At 43.0% G+C, this 19832-nt stretch overlaps 1 protein-coding gene across 2 annotated transcripts in view; it reads right to left on the reverse strand.

The window, feature by feature from the left end:
* Positions 1 to 465: 465 nt before the first annotated feature.
* DNAJC16 (DnaJ heat shock protein family (Hsp40) member C16) overlaps positions 466 to 19832 on the reverse strand; it is a 38834-nt gene continuing 19467 nt past the window's right edge. The window contains exons 5-15 of one of the 2 annotated variants that reach the window (XM_027565325.1): positions 19621 to 19805; positions 17088 to 17192; positions 15780 to 15938; positions 9558 to 9688; positions 7432 to 7615; positions 5950 to 6132; positions 5738 to 5814; positions 4646 to 4726; positions 4455 to 4553; positions 3529 to 3699; positions 466 to 3022 (exon numbers count right to left, since the gene is read on the reverse strand). In XM_027565325.1, coding sequence (XP_027421126.1) covers positions 2623 to 3022; positions 3529 to 3699; positions 4455 to 4553; positions 4646 to 4726; positions 5738 to 5814; positions 5950 to 6132; positions 7432 to 7615; positions 9558 to 9688; positions 15780 to 15938; positions 17088 to 17192; positions 19621 to 19805 — 1775 coding nt within the window. In that variant the 3' untranslated portion in view covers positions 466 to 2622. The remainder of the gene's footprint in view (positions 3023 to 3528; positions 3700 to 4454; positions 4554 to 4645; positions 4727 to 5737; positions 5815 to 5949; positions 6133 to 7431; positions 7616 to 9557; positions 9689 to 15779; positions 15939 to 17087; positions 17193 to 19620; positions 19806 to 19832) is intronic. The other variant, XM_027565324.1, reaches the window with a different exon arrangement.

A 19832-nucleotide genomic window follows, 5' to 3' on the forward strand; every position in this document is an offset into this window, starting at 1 on the left:
AAAAAATGTTTGAGTGTTTGCTCCTAATCCTTTGCCCCAAATAACACAAACCACTTAAAACACAGTCAGATCCCATTTCTTTTTATATCAGGAAAAATGTATGTACTGAATGAGGAGGAAATCAACCCATTATTTCAAAACCACAGCCAAATTTTTATGGTCAGTGATGGCAGCAAGACTGTGGTGCCTCATGGGTGTTAGGGCAGGCTTGCTTACTGACACGTTGCTTGGTTGGAGCTGATGAACTCTACGTTAGACAGACTGTGCCACCGACACCTGGGCCTAATGAAAAAATATTTTTTAAATGGGTGCATGTGTCTACAAAGGCTTGTTTTAGGCCAGTGACTGTCACATCTGGTAAACATGAGGCATAAACTGTACCAACCGGAAAAACCTGCCTCTAACAACATCAGTGTTGTCAGTTCCAAGATACCCGAAGACCAAGAAGTTAACTTAAAGCCAAAATTGGGTCTGTTTGATTTACATATGTGACAAAGAGAAACAGCATTGGCTGAGCAAGATGGTGGCTCATACATTTGACACGGAAGTAAACAAATTCGTGGAAACAACATTCAGGAGGAAAGGCTTACATAGCCAAGAGTCAAGGTCAGTTTAAAATAAAAGTTTCTCAGTGTCCTCTTGGGGGACATTATCTACCAGTCCCCTAACAGCTCTCTAGATGATGTTTTTTGGACTGAAATATTTCCTAGGAATATTTTCATTATTATTGCTTTCCTTTCTTTGTGCAAATGAAAGGTTCAACAGTCTGAACGTGCTTTTTAATAAAATTTTTGAAAATGAACAGATCTGGGGTGTTTTGGTTTTCAGAAATTAAGGTCAGGAATCCCATTAGTATCAGAAACTAAAAAAAGAAAAACTTACCATTGAACCAAACCACTCCTCATATAAGCAACTTGGCCAGAGGAGATGCAGAAAATAATTTTGCATCACAGAGCCAAAAATGAATTCCTTAATCAGTCCCACCTGGGCCAGGTGCCGTGTGATAGGGCAATCAAAATAAACACCCATTTTCAGAGGATCATGTGGAAAAAATAAAGGCTGGCAGTGATTTCATTTTTTTTTTTTTTTTTAAATAAAGCTATAGATTCCATGAAAACTACAAGAATTTCTGGACTCAATTTATTACTTGCCACTGTCACTCAATCCAAATGGCTTAGTTTAAAGCAATTATGATTAAAGAAAACAGCAGTTATTAACCTATTTCGTCCCATCACTGATTTTGAGCCTTCGCTTTACAAAAGGACAATTTGCTTTGACATTTGAACTCTTTGAGGTTGTCCAAACTCCAGGCAGTTTGCTCTAAAAAGAAAAGGAAAGCTCTCTAACTGGCTGGTAGAATCCCGCCTGGAGTCCACGGTTCACCGGAACCCAGGAAGCTGGGGTGCTGAGACAGGTTTGATCCTGTTACTGGTGAAGCAGTTGTTGTGAGTGAAAAGAATTAAGATGAGACACTGAAATATAGGCCAGAAGCTCAAAGTGAGCAAAACAGGAGTCTAGAACGTTTCTTGGCTCACTTGTCATGAAAGAGGACTTGAAGATACAGCACTATTGGGGTAATAGGGTTCAAATACAACTGCTGAGAAATTTTAAGTTCCTTGATACAAAGACATGTCTGGTATTCTACTGAGGAGACACCACTGGAGGGAAGAGGTTCCTTGAGCCTGACTCACAGCGGGAGTGACGTGTCTTCAGTTGAACATCTACTGGCTTATGGCAGCTTATCTCTACGTTCTGAGAACACGATTACAAGTTATGGCTCCTAATACCCATACCCTAGAACTGACAGAGGCAGAAAGGCATCTGAAAACATACAGGTAAATGGCTCAAGGTCATTACAGTACTTTTTGCCGTGCGGATCCCTCCGAGGACACTTTAGTGCTTGGGAGGCAGCCGATGGGGTGCTCAGAGAGGCGCTGCCTCAGGCCCTGCCCAGCCTGCCCCTCTTTTGTCTTGGGAAGAAAACTGAACTGAAAGGCAGAGCCCCCACTCATCCCTAACCTTTAAAACTGTGGCTGACCAGTTTAGGAGGATGCCCCCCAAATATAGTTTTAGCTATTCACTACCAGAGAAATCATTAATGTAGGATTGCTTGGAACTAGGCCTCTTTCGAGATGCAGACACAGGGCCCAGAAGCTGAGGTGGGCTGTGCCAATGGAAGACCAAGTGCTGGGGCAGAAGCACAGCCCAGGCCAGGTAGGGGAGGCAGGTGACCGCCCAGCACAACTGGCTTGAGAGGCCCCCCCCACCTCCGCTGCAGGGCCCAGCACAGAGATACAGAGATGGGACAGGGGAGGGTGGGGCGAGCACATGGCAGAGACGACAAAGGAAGAGGGAAGGAACAGTCTGTTTTAAATAGTGTGGCATTCAAATGAGGAAAAAAAGACCCAAAGGAAAATATTCTGATCCGGGGAAGTCAACGTGTGGTGTTTTTCACTCCTAGGTTAGGACAGCACAAAGGAAAGATTCTTCTAGCCATTGTTCTGGAAGAATAATCTAAAATCTATCCTCTGTCCGTTGTGATGGTTTGAGTCCTGAAAAATACCTGTTCACAGGGGCCTGTTAAAAAGTCTGAAGAGTTCGAGTCTCTTTTTTGAAACCCTGTCAGTCTAGGTCAGGCCATGACGGGATATAAAACCTCTGTAAGGAGCCTTCCAGCAGCCGTTCCATCCATAAAGACAGCTTGCTCAATTTTCCTTTGATGGGCCTGGGTCCAAGGCCAGAGGAAGACTTCCCTCGACACTCACCCAGATGGAGGGAGGAGTCAAAGTCACTGCACGGCCCCATGGCTTCCTCCTCTTCCACTGCTTTTTGGGGCTTGAAGAGGCAGAAGTATTTCTTGTGGCCATTCAGAGCCAGCACATAGCCTGTGTAGTCACGCTCCATGAAATGCTTGTCGTACTGGTTTGGGATTGGGGCCGCGTCTTGAGCAAATTCTAATAAATATTCGAGCCATTCTCTGTGTTTATCTAGACTCAGGAAGGAAAAGTGTAGGCAGCTGCTCCTGGAGGAAGGACAGAATGAGGATTTAGGGTACTTCTGGGCATATTTAATCACAGGGAACTTAAGATTCTCATTCAGATTTCAAACAATAGGAAAAGGCTTTGTGTTGGGTAGGGTCTGAAGAAATGAAGGAGTTCTGTGGGGCCTGGAGGGTTTCTACAAGGTGGCAGCAGCCCCTCACCCATTTCCAGTTCCCTGCTGGGTGTCACTCTCAGGGTCGGGCTTCAGGAAAACACAGGAACCAGAGAACAGTTTCCTGAAAGGGCTCAGGGGAGACTAAGTTCAAGCTCTTCTGTTCAGAACTGACAGTCAAGGGGAAGAAAGGTCCCTGCATGATGGCTTGGATGGATCCTGGGGCTGGACAGGTAATAACCAACACCATGCTGCCTGGATAGAGCCTCTCCAGCCACCCCCTCCCCGCCCCCGGCTCACCCAAGTGTGCCCGCTCGCCCCTCCTCCTTCCACACATTCCGTCCTGCCCCCTCTCCGGAGCACAGAGGAACTCACGCAGTGAATGAGTAGACCTCCAGAGCGAATTTCTGCAGCAGGCTGGTCTTGGTGGAATTGGACAGGATGAGAACCACGTTCATGTGGCCTGGCCTCAGGCGTACCAAGTTACTGGTGTATGTTATATCTGTGAGTTCTGTTACCTCCACAAAGCCTTTTTTAGGAATCTTGCTGTGGAGAAATATTGAGGAATTAAGATCTTAGAGGACAGGGGGATGCCATTATTTTTAAAAGGAATAAGTGGAAGAAATTGTTATGTTCTAGCCAGACTAGGTACATTATTAACTATCCTTGAGCCTATATACCAGGGCAGGGCGGGACTGACCCCGATCTGGCTGTCCCAGCCTACAAATAGCCTTGCAGGTATTACCACACACCTGTGGCTTTAGTACAGGATGAAGGCTGTCAACACAGTGATCTCTCTCTGCTCCTGGCTCATCTAGCATCTGCCTGACATGCTTCTCTGCTTCCTGCCTTCATTATTAAACCTGAGATTGAGAAACTGAGGGTACCCAGGAGAAGATAACTAGACGTGTGTCTAGATGCCTCCACGGTCTTAGTCAACGCTCATAAGTGGTGTGTGTGCTCAGTCGTGTCTGACTCTTTGTGACGCTAAGGACTGTAGCCCGCCAGGCTCCTCTGTCCATGAGATTTCCCAGGCAAGCATACTGGAGTGGGCTGCCATTTCCTCCTCCAGAGGATCTTCCTGACCCAGGGATTAAGTCCGAGTCTCCTGCACTGGCAGGTGGATTCTTAGCCACCTAGGAAGCCGTCATTAGCAGTGATTCTTCCCTAAATCCACATCTCACACAAGGAGCGGAGCCAAAGTTCTTAGCTGTGCTAGACACTCAGATTCTGCTTTATCAGCCTCTGCGGTCTGTGGGGCTGCTGCTGAAGAGGAGGGGCTGGCATCTGGTGAGAACAACCTGCTGGGCTCCTTGGTGAAGCTTGGCTCCGTCTTCCCTGTCTTCTCACGGGCTTCCTCTTTATCTGGAGGGCTGGACTCTCGCTCCTCATTTGAGTCACTGAAGAAAAAGAGATTTTACAGAAAAACAGCTGAGGACATGTAGGTCTCACCCTTCAGACGCAGCACTGAGGAGCCCGGGGGGGGTCTTACCTGAAAGCTTGAACGATGACAGTGCCAAAGAGGATGAAGAGGGCAGAGAAAACCAGGGACAGAAGGGGCATCATTTCCCGCCTGAAATGAAGTTCACAAGCTCTGGTCAGTGCTACGCGGGCTGCTGTGACGTGCCAGTTAATGGTTTCAGGTTTCTTCTCTCTGGCTCAAAAAACCGCTACATAACCCCAAACAAAAAAACCTTTCACCTCAATAAACATTTTCTAATTTCATACAAATAGAGGATTTTTTTGCGGTAGTGGTAAAAGTAGAGATTATTTTCCTCAGTGTTCTAATTCACAGATCACCTATTTAAAAAGTTTGACTTTGTACCTCAGACTGTGCTGAATGGATTCTGCAGAAGGAAACAACAAGAGGGGTAACAAAGGATTTAAGCTGTGAACATGGAGGAACATTCTGACATCAAGGGTAATATGAGTTGACTAGAAAGTCTATGGAATTACTTCTTTTATTTTGATCTTTTTTTTTTTTTTTTGGTCAGACTAATTCAGATGTGGCCCAGAGGGGTACAGTAGGGAGAAGAAAGTTGACTTCTCTAAGAGCTCCTCTAGGTGTTCTGAAATTTTATTCACCTGCAGACACCCATCAAAGGCCTGCTGTTTTTCAGGAGCTGGGCTAGTGGCCAGGAAGCACAGACGTGGGTGGAACGTGGTCTACCCTCAGGAGCTTGTGGTCTCATTGGGGAGGGGGTGGTGGGAGTGCCCTTGCCCTCTCTGATTAATTCACTGGTTCGTTTGTGTCTCGATTCACCGGACTACATGTGCGTCAGCCCTGTGCTGGGCACCAAGGTGCTCTGGTGAGGAGCGCAGTCCCAGGCTCTGCTATCTGGAAGGGAAGCTGGGGTGATCCTTTCTTTCCCAACCTATGGGAAAGGGTCAAAACGGCAAATATTACAAAAGGGAAGTTATTGAAAGACAGAGAAAGGGGAATATTCTTTGAAAATATGGAAACACTCTTCCACCTGCCCAGATGGAGTCTATACTGAAATCAAAGAGTGGACCTTTTTTCAAATGAAAAACAGCAGTCCTGGTAAGTAACAGCAAGAGAAATTCAATCTGGCAATATTCCTACCAGTTGTTGTGAAATATGCTGTCCCAGCAGTCTGAGATGTAGTCAGAAGCAGAGTAGAGCCACCGAAGAAGAAAAATCTGTGGAAGAAGAAAAGGGGTCAGGACTGGACCCTGAGCCCCGGAGGGAGAAGCCCCCCATCCCTGACAGGGCACTGCAGCTCTGACAGCTTGGGAGCCCTGCCCAGCGCCCACTCGCCTGGGCCGCGTGCTTACAGGGGCAAGTTCATCGGTCAAGTCGGGGAGCACAGCTTCCGACGACAGAAGAGCTGGGTCTTTCCGCAGTTGGTCCAGATAACCCAAAAGGATGAATTTGTCACTCTCACTCCCAGTCCAGGGATCCTCCAGGGTTTTATACACCACCCGCCCTGCCGTGTTGCGCCTTTCTAAGATAGACACCTGGGAGAAAAAGAGGTGAAAAACCATTAGAATTCTCAAGAGAATGGGAAATGACTGTTGGTTTTTTCCCCAGAGACGATGGAAAAAAGGGTCTAGTGAAGCTCAAGCACAGATATGAATGAGTATGCCATATCTGCAAGAGATTTCCACTTTTCTGACAAAAGAAATTAGTTTTATGGTGACTTTCAAAGTTAACTTTGTTAAAAGTTAAAGCTCTTTCTTGTCAATAGATTTTGTTCTGTAACTTCTAATTTTTTTAACATTTATTTATTTATTTGGCTCTGCTGGGTCTTAGCTGCAGCATGCGAACCCTTAGTTGACTGGACCACTAGTGAAGTCCCTGACTTAATGTTATAATAAAGCAAACCTTTGTTTTTTTTCAGAGATTTTCCTATGAAAATCAGTTCAGTAGGTAAAGAATCTGCCTGCAATGCAGGAGACCTTGATTTGATTCCTGGTTCGGGAAGATCCGCTGGAGAAGGGATAAGCTACCCACTCTAGTATTGTTGGGCTTCCCTTGTAGCTCAGCTGGTAAAGAATCTGCCTGCAACGGGGAAGACCTGGGTTCAATCCCTGGTTTGGGAAGATCCCCTGGAGAAGGGAAAGGTTACCCATTCCAGAATCCCATGGACTGTATAGCCTATGGGGTCACAAAAAGTTGGACATGACTGAGCAAATTTCCCTTCCCATGATTACCAAGATGATGAAAATGACAAAGAATTTCATGCTTCTGTGCAGAGTGATGACAAGGGAGGAAAGGAAGGGTAAGGTCAATTAGGATGAAATAAAAGAAGCAGAAGTACAGGAGGGAGACACTGAAAAGCATATTAATGGTTGCCTAAGCGAGACTCTACAAACTAGATACCGTTAAGACTTGACCTGCACAGGGGAAAGACAGCTGAAAGGGACTGGGGATGCTCTTTAATCCTTACCAGAGGAAAGATGCCTTTTGTGAAGGTCCAAGGTTGAAAAGTCAGGAGGTGAAATCAGCAGGGTAAGAGACTCGTTTAAGAGTGCTTTCAGGGACTTCCCTGGTGGTCTAGTGGCTAAGACTCGCACTTCCAATGCAGTGGGCATAGGTTTGATCTCTGGTTGGGGAACTAAGATCCCACATGCCACAGGACAGGGCCAAAAAACAGGTCAAATGGTTTCCAAGCACTCAGAAAAAAAACAAAACAGGCTTCAGAGATTTCTGGATTTCCTGGACTCTATATTCAAAACTCTTAAGGAAGGCGAACATGGAATTAAGTGCCACATGTTTGTGAAGAGCTTGGGACCAGGAGAGAACCCACGACTCACCGCTGATTTCCCTTGAAACGTGTCACTGTCTGGCAGTAAGGTGCTGGCAAATTCCTGCTGCCGATTGCTGTAGACGTGCACGAACCTCACGGTGTCCTGTGTGTTTGCCAGGGCAAAGGATAGGAACGCCTCGAAGGGTTTGCTCAACTTAGTAGCCTCAGCGGTCAGTAAAACCACACAGTACCTGCACGTCAACAAAAGAAAAGACTATGTAACTAATCCCCGAGGCCATGGCTAGAACCTGAATGGCAAGTGAAGGTGAAGGAGAGGAGAAGTCATTTACAGAGAAAACCAGCACATTTTAGAAACCAAAGCTGCATGAGGGTTGCCAATGAGATAAGATGTTCAAGGCATTAAGGACCTGCTTCTTTCTAAACTAAAGTTTAGTTAGTAAACTAAAGTCTAAACATGGACTGCGATTCCATGGATGCTCTCCCCACATCAAACTTCACAACATTTGCAAATGCCCTTGAAGGCAACAGTCACTGAACTGCTGATGCAGAAGGGCTTTTCAGAAGGCACCTGTTCTAGTTCTTCCACTTCAGGCAGGGCTGGTTAACCCTATCTCAGGCCAGGGCCACTGGGCCTCATTCTGAAGGGCTTCCTATGCTGTGGTTCCAATGGCAAATTCATCTAATCATTCATATCAGGCATTCTTTCTCCAAGATACTACTTAGCACTTACTAGATGATGCCAGATAAGACAATGTTCTTGCCCTTATGCTCAGTCACTTAGTTGTGTCTGACTCTTTGCAATTCCATGGACTGTAGCCCACCAGGCTCCTCTGTCCACGGGATTCCCCAGGCAAGATTACTGGAGTGGATTACCATTTCTTCCTCCAGGGTATCTTCACGATTGAGGGATCAAACCGTGTCTCCTGCTTTGGCAGGCGAATTCTTCACTACTGAGCCACCTGGGAAGCCCTGTTCTTGCCCTTGTGGGACTTATAATCCAGTGGGGAGGGCAGACAAAAAAACAGATAGATAGGCAGGAAGATCATGACAAGTAGTGGTAAGTGTTAGGGGAAAAAAACGTGAAGGGGAAAGCGTGCAGGGTGGGCTGGGAGTCATGCTCCATCAGACAGGCTGCTCAGGGAAATGTCATCTGGGAAGGTGATGCTGGAGCAGAGACCTGAATGAGGTGCCACAAGAGGAAGTGAGGTCAGAGCGCTCCAGGCCAAGAGCATTGCAAGTGCAAAGACCCAGAGACGGAGGGGGACTCACTCCAATTCACAGTGTGAGGAGGACGATCACTGGCTGCCGTGGAGAACTGACCGAGGGTGTGAGAGTGGAGTGGAGGCAGAGGAGGGTAGGAGGCAACACGGTGGCCTCGGCGAGAGGTGACACTGGCCTGGCTAGGGTGGGGGTGGAAACAAAGGGGAGGAGTGTGTGGACTGGGATATTTTTTGAAGGCTGTATAAATAATAATCCTCAAAGTCCAGGATCATCTTCCTTATATTTAATTAAATCTTAGTCTATACAGGAATCTGAAAAGTCTGGAAACATAGGGGATGGTTCCTATTTTAAAAAGTATTTTAGTTGTATTTTCAAATAATGTGATCAAAATGGTTTCCTTTCATATCCAGATACCTTTCACAGATGAAATAGCCCTAAATTTAAAGGCACTGGCTCCTTAATCTGAAAGAGCAATACGAAGTGTTTTCCCTGTCTTTCCAGACTTTTCAGATGCTATGTATGCATGAGGATGCCTCAGCCATGCCATGCCCAGCTAATTATTTTACCATTTCCTCAGCACCCTCACTGCCCTACTGTTCAGTCATTTACCTGGCTCCTCTCCCAGATCTGCAGGGGTCTGCCCTGTGTGGGGCACTCTGGTAGCAACAGCAGCATTCTCCCTCTTCACCGAGCTTCACAGGCTCTCCCTGACACCTGGCAGAACCTACTCACTCTTCAGGGCTCAGCTCTCAGGGGGATCTTCTCTGGCACAGCCAATCATTTGGTCCTAAAGTGCCCTGGACTGACATACCCCTCTATTATCATAGCTGTTCATCTATGTTCATCTGTTTGCAACGTGAAGCATAGATTCTGACTGTCCCAGGGTCAATGTTTAACTGCCTTTCAGTAACATGTGACATGATGAGCAGGGGCAAGGCCTTCAGTCCTTACTTCCTTTGTCGGTGAGATCGTTTCACAGGGCAGAGTTCATGGAACAACTTCTGGCTGGTGAGCCTGGCTGCCAACAGATACTTGTTTTGGGTGATAAAGTCATCAATGACCTGCCTCTTCATACCTCGGGCCTGGAGAAAAACCAAGAGACAGTTGATTCTTACTCAGTTTTCTCACTGAGAATGGGCTTGACTTACAGTTTAATAAAAATATGGCTGAGCCTGGCTAAAGAAATAAAACCAAGAAAGTTAGACCTGTTTGAACAAATAAACATGTGGTATTTTCCCAACAATGTGGGGCTGAAAGCAATGATGCAATTATTTCAGGTCAAAGGAAAAATCAAGTGCTCGGGGAACTTCTGTAGACTGTTTTATGCTGGCAGATTGAAAAAGTCAATAATTTTGAGTTTTTAGGCAAATTTACTTCCATTCGAGATTTATAGTAAACTGAGTAATTAAAAATAAACTTCAAAGTAGCAATGTTATTGAGTATAAAAGATGGACTACAAAACTGTATGATGACCACTTTGTTATTATTAATTTTCATATATTTCAAAGAACTGAAATTATGTATTCCAGGTTCTCTGACCACAATTAATCAAGACATCAATGCAAGATATGAACCAGAAACTTGCTTTATGCTTAGAAATTAAGAAACTCTGAGCAACTTCTTGATCTGAGAAGAGAGCATATCAGACGTAAGAAAATATTTTTAATTTGGAGTGATCAGTGAAAATATTATTTATCAAAACTTTGGGATGCAGATAAATTAGTATTTGGAGTGTGTGTGTGCTCAGTTGCTCACTCCTGTCCAGTTCTTTGCAGCTGCATGGACTGTAGTAGCCCATCTGGCTCCTCTGTCCAGTGGAATTTTCCAGGCAAGAATAGTGGAGTGGGTTGCCATTTCCTAGTCCAGGGAACAACAGGGGACCCCCATTGTGTTCCAGTAGTTAAGAACCTGCCTCCCAATACAGGGGACGTGGGTTCGATCCCTGGTTGGGGCACCAAGATCGCACATGCTGTGGAGCAGCTAAGCCCTTGGGGCCCATCAACTGAGCCCACGTGCTGCAAACTACAGAGCCAATGTGCTCTGGAGTCTGGGAGCTGCAGTGAAAAATTCCACCTGCTGCAATGAAGACCAAAGAATAAAACAAACAAGTATTAAAAAATGAATGTAATAGAAAAGAAATTGATGAACTAGATATCCCTATCACGAAGTTACAGCAAAAACACAAAAGTAGAAAGAAGGAAATAATAAAGAGAAAAATAGAAATAAAGCAAAATAAAAATATAAGAACAAACCAACATTCATTCTTTGGAGCTAATAAAATTGACACACCTCTGGTAAAACCAATCATGAAAATAAAGAGAGAAAGCACAGGTAACCATTACCAAGGATGATGTGGAGGAATCACAACCTATGTTGCCGAAACTAAAACAAAAGTGTACACATATATATGTATATTAGATATTTAAATTTGAAAATTTAGGTGAAACAGAAAAATCTCTAGGAAAAATAAAACAATACTTGAAAAAAAGAAAAAATAGTACTATAACCATTAAAGAAAATGAGTCAGTAGTCAAAAATATTTCCTTAAACACAAATTCAGGCTGAGATGGCTTTGTAGGTGGTTTTGACCAGACCTTAAAGGAAGACAATCTAATCTTCTGTAAAGTCTTTCTGAGATGGGAAGAAGGGAGGACATGTCCCATCTCATTTCACGATGCAAATATTCACACGTCCATCAACAGAAGCATGAATAAACCCATTCTCATGTTGCCATACATGATACACGAAATAGAAACAAATTACCTAGAGTCAAGAGAAACCACCAGTGCTACCAGTGTTACACTAAGCCTCTCGTCATTGCAAAGACTCAGTTTATGTTAAGAATGCATTTTTATATTCATAAAGAGCAAACTGGGGACTTTCCAGTGGTCCGGTGGTTAGGAATCCACCTGCCAATGCAGGGGACATGGGTTCAATTCCTGATTTGGGAAGATGCCACATGCCGTGGGTATTTGGGTCCCCACACCATAAGCACTGAAGCCCGTGTGCTCTAGAACCTGTGCTCTGCAACAAGAGAAGCCACCATAGTGAAGATGCAGTGCAGCAGCCAAAAATGCATAAATGAAAATAAATAAGATTATTGAAAATAAAAGAGCAAATTGGTAAAGCATCCATTGTTCTGGTAATTTTATTAATGTATTTGATTTATAATTTTCCCCAGGGAATAAGCAGATAACAATTCTCAAGGGTACATGTATTACTAGAAAGCAATTTAGGAAATCTTATAGATTAATCTTGGATTGAGATGACCTTCCTCTCTTCCACAACTGGTGTTTGCTTGCTTCCTGACTCGCTGTCTTGGCTCCTGCTTAGCTGCCATCAGGCACCCCCTCATTTTTATTTGCTGGTTGTTGTTCAGAGTTTCGTCCTTGGCTCCCTCCTCTCCTTACATAACATACGATGCCTGGGAGATCACCTTCTGCCTTTCCTCAGATCTAGATCCCTGCCTCCTTAGGAAATCTAAGGAGGCACACCTCCCCTTAGATTTCCTAAAGGCAGTTCTTTCTTTCTTTCCTTTGTAAAAATATTTATCTGTTTATTTGGCTGCACTGGGTCTTAGTTGTGGCACATGGGATCTTCTACCTTTGTTGTGGCGTATGGGATCTTTACTTTTGGCATGTGGGAACTAGTTCCCAGATCAGGGATTGAACCTAGGTGCCCTGCATTGGGAGTGCAAGGTCTTAGCCACTGGACTGCCAAGGAGCTCCTAGGCAGTTTTAATTTTTTTTCAGTTTTAATTCTTATGTCCACAACTGAACTCATTGTCTTCTTTTTAAACCTGCTCTTCTTCCCTTACTATCCACTCTCCCTGTCTGGCTCCTTACCTTAGTCTCACAGTCTGAGGTAACCTTCCTCCTTCCCATGGCACCCAGAGTGCACCTGCATCTAAGGGAGACACCTACTACAGTGGATGAAAACTGCCTTTAGGTCTTTCTCCTCCCCAGACTCTGAGCCTGATAAAGACTCAGGACAAAGACTAACTCTGGATGTCAGAGCTGTTCTGTATTTAGTGCTCAGCAAGCAGGCAATGAATGTATTGAATGAACGAAATAAAGGATTTTTATAGAACATCTCTTTCTCTTCACTCTAGCCTCTTAGAAGAGAAACTATCAAAGGGCTCTTGTTGATTTTTTAAAAGTAACATTAAAAAATATGTGTTCATTATAGCGATTTTTAGAAACCCAAACACTGAAATAATATTCACTATACAAAGTTGAGAGCAGTGTATTATAAACAGCATATACAATTTTGCATCCTGCTTGTTAACATTATGTTATGAAAATTATCCCCATCATTAATTATTTGCAAATGCCATTTTATTTTTTATTTAATTTTTATTTTAAAATTTTTTATTTATTCATTTATTTCGGCTGCATCAGATCTTGGTTGCCTCACACAGGATTTTTTCTTGGGGTGCACGGACTCTAGTTGTGTCTCATGGGCTCCAGAGTACATAGGTTTAGTTGCTCTGTGATATGTGGGATCTTAAGTTCCCTGACCAGAGATCGAACCTGTAACCTTTGCATTGCAAGACGAATTCTTAACCACTGGACTACCAAAGAAGTCCAAGCAAACTGCCATTTTAAATGGCTATATAACAGTCCCTATTTGGGATGTGGGGCTTCCCAGGTGGCTTAGTGGTAAAGAATCTGCTTGCCAATGCAGGAGCAGCAGGAGACTGGGGTTCAATACTTGGGTCGAGAAGATCCCTGGAGAAGGAAATGGCAACCCACTACAGTATTTATGCCTGGAAAATTCTACAGGCAGAGAAGGCTGGCAGACTACAGCCCATGGGGTTGCAGAGTTGGACACAACCGAATGACTGAGCGTGCACATCTGGGAGGTATGGTATCAATAATTACCCTACCGTTGGATGTTTATATTTCCCCCTCATTTTTGGTATTGTGAATGATATTTAACATCTCTGTATGTAATTCTTTGCCTGAGTTCCTATTCCTTTAGGATAGAGTCCTAAAAGGTAATCTTGTCTCCCTCAATTCTTTACTCAAGTGTCACCATTTTAATGAGGCCCTTCTTGGCTGGTCCACCTTAAAAATGTGAGCCCTTTCCCCTAATGCCCTGCATTCCTCTCTCCTGTTTTATTTTTTTCTTTAGCACACATCACTATATAATATACCCTGACAGAGTGTGTCATAATGATCATTGTCCCCACTAGAACCCAGGACAGGGAATCTGCTGATTTTGTTCAAGGCTGTACCCTCAGTACACAGAGCAGTGTTTGGCACACAGCAGGTACTCAGGAGTGCTGTTTTGCTAGGCAGTTGATATTTTATCACCCAATCACTTTTCTGAAAACTATTTTTTTTCCTGAGAATTTTTGAAGCTTCTTCCAGCAAGGCAAGGCAGAGAAGTGCCAGTTTCTCTGTACCTTCAACTCTACTGCGTATTTTTACTTTAAAAATCATTAACAATTTGATGAGAGAAGGAAATGTAAATTGCTTTTCTCTGATTATTAGTGAGATTTACTTTTTTAAAGTGTTTACTGAGATCTCCTTGGTGATCTAGTGGCTGAGATTCTGCGTTCTGAAGGCAGGGGCCCTGGGTTTGATTCCTGGTCAGGGAATCTAGATCCCACCCTAAAGTTGCAACTAAAGATCCTGCATGCTGCAATGAAGACCCAGCACAGCTGAATAAATAAATAAATACTTAAAAAAAACCAAGGTGTTTATTAGCAACTTGAATCTTTTCTCAGGATTTTATTCATCTGCTTCACCCATTTTGGGGGGAAATTTAAACTAGGATAAGAGTAACGTAACATGAAATTAACCATTTTAGTGTGTAACTCAGCGGCATTTTAGTATATCACAGTGTTGTGTAACCCTCGCCTCGATTATCTAGTTACAAACATTTTCATCATCCCAAAAGAAAACTCTGTACTCATTAAGTGGTTATTCTCAAGAAGTTTGGGGTTGATTTCTTTGATTAGAAGCAGCTCTTTGGAAATGAGAGATAATAATTCCTTTTATATTGGTTGTAAATATTTCCCTTATTGTTTAGTCAGAAAATTTAAGTCTTTCTATAAAAATGTAAAGCTTATAATCAAGTTATTAAGATTTTCCCAATAAGATTTTTCCCAACACTTTTAGCCCTTTCCTATTTTAAGATCAGATGAATAGTCACTGTATGTTCTCTGAGTTAGTGTATACATTTTTTTTCTCAGTGATTTTAATGTATATATTTTGGAGCAAGATGAAATAACTTTTACTCACCTACAAGATCTCAGTACAATGAAAGTCTTTTTAAAAGCTCTCCTCACAATTCAACACCTACCCACTTTTGAATATTTAATTATAAAACTAAAACCTTCCAAGGGATTAATGGGATGAAATGAAAGAGTATTTTTTTCTTATTCCTTTTAATTACTGTTCTATACTGAAGCCTTAAAATTATTTTTATAACTTGTTTTAGAATAAGATTGTTGATTTTTTCAAATAGGAGTTTTTTAGAGGTCAAAGATGACTATTATTTATTGTTCTGTTTTTGTGGTTACAGAGCACATAAAATTACCATTTTAACCATTTTCAAGCGTATGAGTCTGTGGCATTAACCATTCACGCTGCTCTGCAACCATCATCCGCCATCCATCTCCAGAACTTTTTCGCCTTCCCAAAGTGAAATTGTGCCCCTTACACACTAACTCCCTATTTCTTCTTCCTCCAACTTCTGGCCACCGCCATTCTACTTTCTGTCAAAAGATTATCTTTGTAAGCAGAATAGTACCAAATCATATTTTTTAAACAACTCATTTTTAAACTCTATGACTTTAAGAATTTCCTTCATAGAAGGAAACAGTCACCCATTAGATTGAGAGCTGCTTGAGAAGTATCCTCAGTACTTAGCATACTGTCTGACATACAACAGACAGGTCTGAGATTTTTGAAAGCTTTATTTTATTTAGGCTGCACCACAAGGCATAAGGGATCTTAGTTCCCTGACTAGGGGTCAGACCTGTGCCCCCTGCAGCAGAAGCTCAGAGTCTTAACCACTGGACTGCCAGGGAAGTCCCTAAAGGGAGAGATTAAAACTAGTTTCTTCTCCTCTCCTACTCTGCTCCACTTTGCTATTTATTTGTATATGACACCTTGAGAGAAAACGGGAGGGCCATGTTGAAACAAGGCGACACCCACGTACCTGGATGACGTCTGCAGGCTTGTGGATGTGTTCTTTAAAGATCAGGATGGTGGGGGTATAGACATTGACGTCATATTGCCTTGTCATCTCTTCTGCCCCTCTCAAACCGACATACACATATCCAAATGACAAGTAATCTTTGTACGCGAAAGCAGTCAACTGTTAGGGAGTAACAGAGAAGAAGAAATGAAATTGGTAGCACAGCATCTAAATTAAGTGTGACTCGTTCTAATCAGTGGGTGTTTGAATGCTAGCTTCTATGGGCCCACTCAGGCTGCAACACCCTTGTACTCTTGTAGGAATTCTAAGGTCCTTTAGGTGAAAAATCCATACCAACAAAGCTGAATAACAATTAACACTGTTTTTCAGACAGAGCAAGATATTCATTTTACTGAGATCTGTGCTGGGGGTGAGAGGTTTGGGGAATTACCTGTACCCCAACTACTATTTATTTTTCTAAACTGGAGTATAACTGCTTTACAATGTTGTGAGCTGTACAACAAGGTGAATCAGCTGTGCGTATACATATATCCCCTCCCTCTTTGATGTCCCTCCGCCTCCCCAACCCTCAATCTCACTCCTCTAGGTCATCACAGAGCATCAAGCTGAGTTCCCTGTGCTGTAGAGCAAGTTCCCACAAGCTACCTATTTTACACACGGTAGTGTATTTATCTCAAACCTAATCTCCCAATTCATCTCACTCTCCCCTTCCCCCGCTACGTCCACCCATCCATTCTCTACGTCTGCATCTCTATTCCTGCCCTGGAACTAGGTTCATCTGTACCATTTTTCTAGAATCCACATATATGCGTTGCTATATATTTGTTTTTCTCTTTCTGACTTACTTCACTCTGTATGACAGACTCTAGGTCCATCCACGTCTCTACAACCTGTACCCCAAGTGACCATGCCAATGGCACTTTCCTCTCATCTCCTGTCACAGTGATAACCAGAGGTGTGCAAGTGCAGTACAGTATCATTCAGAGGGCAGGTTTGGAATCAGGCTTCAGAGGAGTCAATATTCAACCCACTGCAGGGAGACCTTGGGCAGGTTATACAACCATATAAACTTCAGTATTTTGGTCTATAAAATAGGGATCATAATCTGTACTGTTGGGTTCTTCTGAAGATTAACTGCTACTGTGTGTGTGGAAAGTGCTAGCCTAGTAATAGCATCAGTAGGTCCTCAGCATTTGGTGCTTTGAGGCAAATTGCTGGTCTTCAAACATTTCTCATGGGGTGAGCTATTACTTATAAAAAGGAAAATCACCAAAATAAGAGGAAACATTACCCGGACACCTAAAGTACCTTGTAGAGCAGTGGTACGGTGGGCATTTGGTCAAACAGGAGGACACGTGGTTTATTCTCTTGCTGCCAGCCAGAGAGGAACCTGACATAATTTTTGTTTGTAACCTTGAATTGAAAAGAGGATGTCAGTTGCAACATTTAATTCTTAACAGTTATAATCCAGTCAGGAGATAAACAGAATCAAATAAGGGTAAAAGACTTTTGTAAAAAATAAAAAATGCAGGCAACTAATCTTTTTGCCTTCATTTAACTAAAATTAATTAAAAGAACAGAAATATTGATTTCATAATTTCATGTGATCCAACTTACACAGACTGAAATTATAATCTTTCTGAAATTATTACTGACCATATCATAAAAAAAATTGAGCTTTTGAAGCTGGTTTGCTTAGTTACAGGTGACTTTTTAGTTTATTAGATGACAATGAAATAATTGCTCTTTCAAAATGACTTAAATAAAAATAAGTGGGCCCACCCCACCTATATATCACATAATTTCATTCATTGCCATCTGAACTGCTACTTTAAAAAAAACTTTTACAGTATAACTTCTTTTCAATGTTGTGTTAGTCTGAATTGATACTTATGTGCTTCCCTGTTTATGCCTTAAAATAATCCTGAGAAAACAAAAACATGAGTAAATTATTTTCTAGAAAATTTTTATCATAGGTCAAAATTTATCTTTCAACTGTGCTCCCAGAATGATCTATATAGAACTTCAATCTGATCGTTTCACTCCACTGCTCAGACTCTTTCAATGGCTCCATCACCTACAGGCCAAGCCTCTTTAAAGGAGACTCTCATGGTGAGATTCCCCTTTTCCTTCCCCATTAACCGCTTTAGCCTGTCCTTTCCCACTCACTAATGACTACTTCATACAAAGCAGGCTGTCTCATGTTCCAGACCTCTGCCTGCCTGGAACTCATTCCTTACTTCACTTTCCTCATCCAGCAAACTCAGCACAGGGGTCACTTCTGCCAGGAAGCCTTTCTCAAGTCTCTAGGATGGACACTCTGCATATAGGATGGAAGCGGTCACCCATTAGATTGGGAGCTTCTTGAGAAGTATCCTCAGTACTTAGCATAATGCCTGATATACAACAGGTATTTGGAAAGGTCTGAGGACCTACCAAGACAGCCTGTCATGGTTTTAGGAGGCTACAATGTACTCTGATAATTTCAAGCTAACTCCAATAAATGTTTCTTTTGTGGGTAATGATCCTGGTGGGATAGACTGTGTAGAAATAGACTGGAAACAGCTGGGTGTTTAGCTCTTCTTGGTATTATTAAATCAAAAATCATCTTCTTTTTAAAAATTTTATTTATTTTTTAATTGAAGGATAATTGCTATACAAAATTTTGTTGTTTTCTGCCAAACATCAACATGAATCAGCCACAGGTATACATATGAATCACTTTCAAGTAGAGCAAAATAAGAATCCTGTTCTAAGAAACTGAGGGAAAAATGCTTCTTAAATATAAAAATCATAGTTTAGCTTGTATGAACTCCTTGTGCCTAGTTTCTCTAGCTCAGTCTTTTGTTTGTGAAATTTATTCATATTGTTGCATCATATGTGCTCTGAAAGTTCCAAAAATAACATCTGGTTTCATGGAATCTAGTGCTTTCAATAGCTGCTGCTGCTGCTGCTGCTAAGTCGCTTCAGTTGTGTCCGACTCTGTGCGACCCCATAGACGGCAGCCCACCAGGCTCCCCCGTCCCTGGGATTCTCCAGGCAAGAACACTGGAGTGGGTTGCCATTTCCTTCCCCAGTGCATTAAAGTGAAAAGTGAAAGTGAAGTCGCTCAGTCGTGTCCGACTCTTAGCGACCCCATGGACTGCAGCCCACCAGGGTCCTCCATCCATGGGATTTTCCAGGCAAGAGTACTGGAGTGGGGTGCCACTGCCTTCTCCTAAATATATAACCAAATAGAACTTAATTTGAATACTCTCTTAAGAAAAGTATCTTCAAATGAACAAATGCATGAAGCTGGAAAGAAACTCTTCATCCTATGCTGTGATCTAACTTTTTGTTGAGAAAATAAGATGCACTCTCACTTTAGCCTCAGATTCCTATGACAGGAAGGGAAGGGAAGCTTTCCAGGTGGCTCAGACGGTAAAGAGTCTGCCTGCAATGCGGGAGACCTGGGTTCTATCCCTGGGTCAGAAAGATCCCAAGGAGAAGGAAATGCCAATCCACTCCAGTATTCTTGCCTGGGAAATCCCATGGACGGAGGAGCCAGGCAGACTATAGTCCATGGGTTCGCAAAGAGTAGGACACGACTGAACAACTTCCTACGAAAGCATCAGTCTTCCCAGTGGTTGTAACAGGGATAATCCTTTCAGTCTCTCTACTTCACCTATTTCAGTTTTCAGCCTCTAGAAGACTTCATTTAAATGATTTAGTCTGAGCAAATAATTAATATGTGTCTTGTCCTGCTCAAAAGGAAACTCAGGTCTGAGGATGACCATGGGTCAAGTTCAGAGCAGCCAGCAATCCTAGGTGCTCTTAAACTACTTCTAAGCCACATACTTACTTTCTCCACCAAGTTCCCTGGAAGCAGACTCTCTACAAACTGCCACAGGTTCTCACTGACGACTGCATTGTGGAAGAAGGAGACCTTCCCATTTATGATTCCTAGGATCGAGGGTGTGCTGTGCGCTCCCAGGTGATGGGCCAGGCGTCGCTCGTACCCAGCGTGGACCACGCCAATTCCTACGCCTGAAAAATACAAAAGACCTTCATGAA

Source organism: Bos indicus x Bos taurus, chromosome 16 (assembly GCF_003369695.1).
Source record: "Bos indicus x Bos taurus breed Angus x Brahman F1 hybrid chromosome 16, Bos_hybrid_MaternalHap_v2.0, whole genome shotgun sequence".
Classification (NCBI taxonomy): Eukaryota; Metazoa; Chordata; class Mammalia; order Artiodactyla; family Bovidae; genus Bos; species Bos indicus x Bos taurus.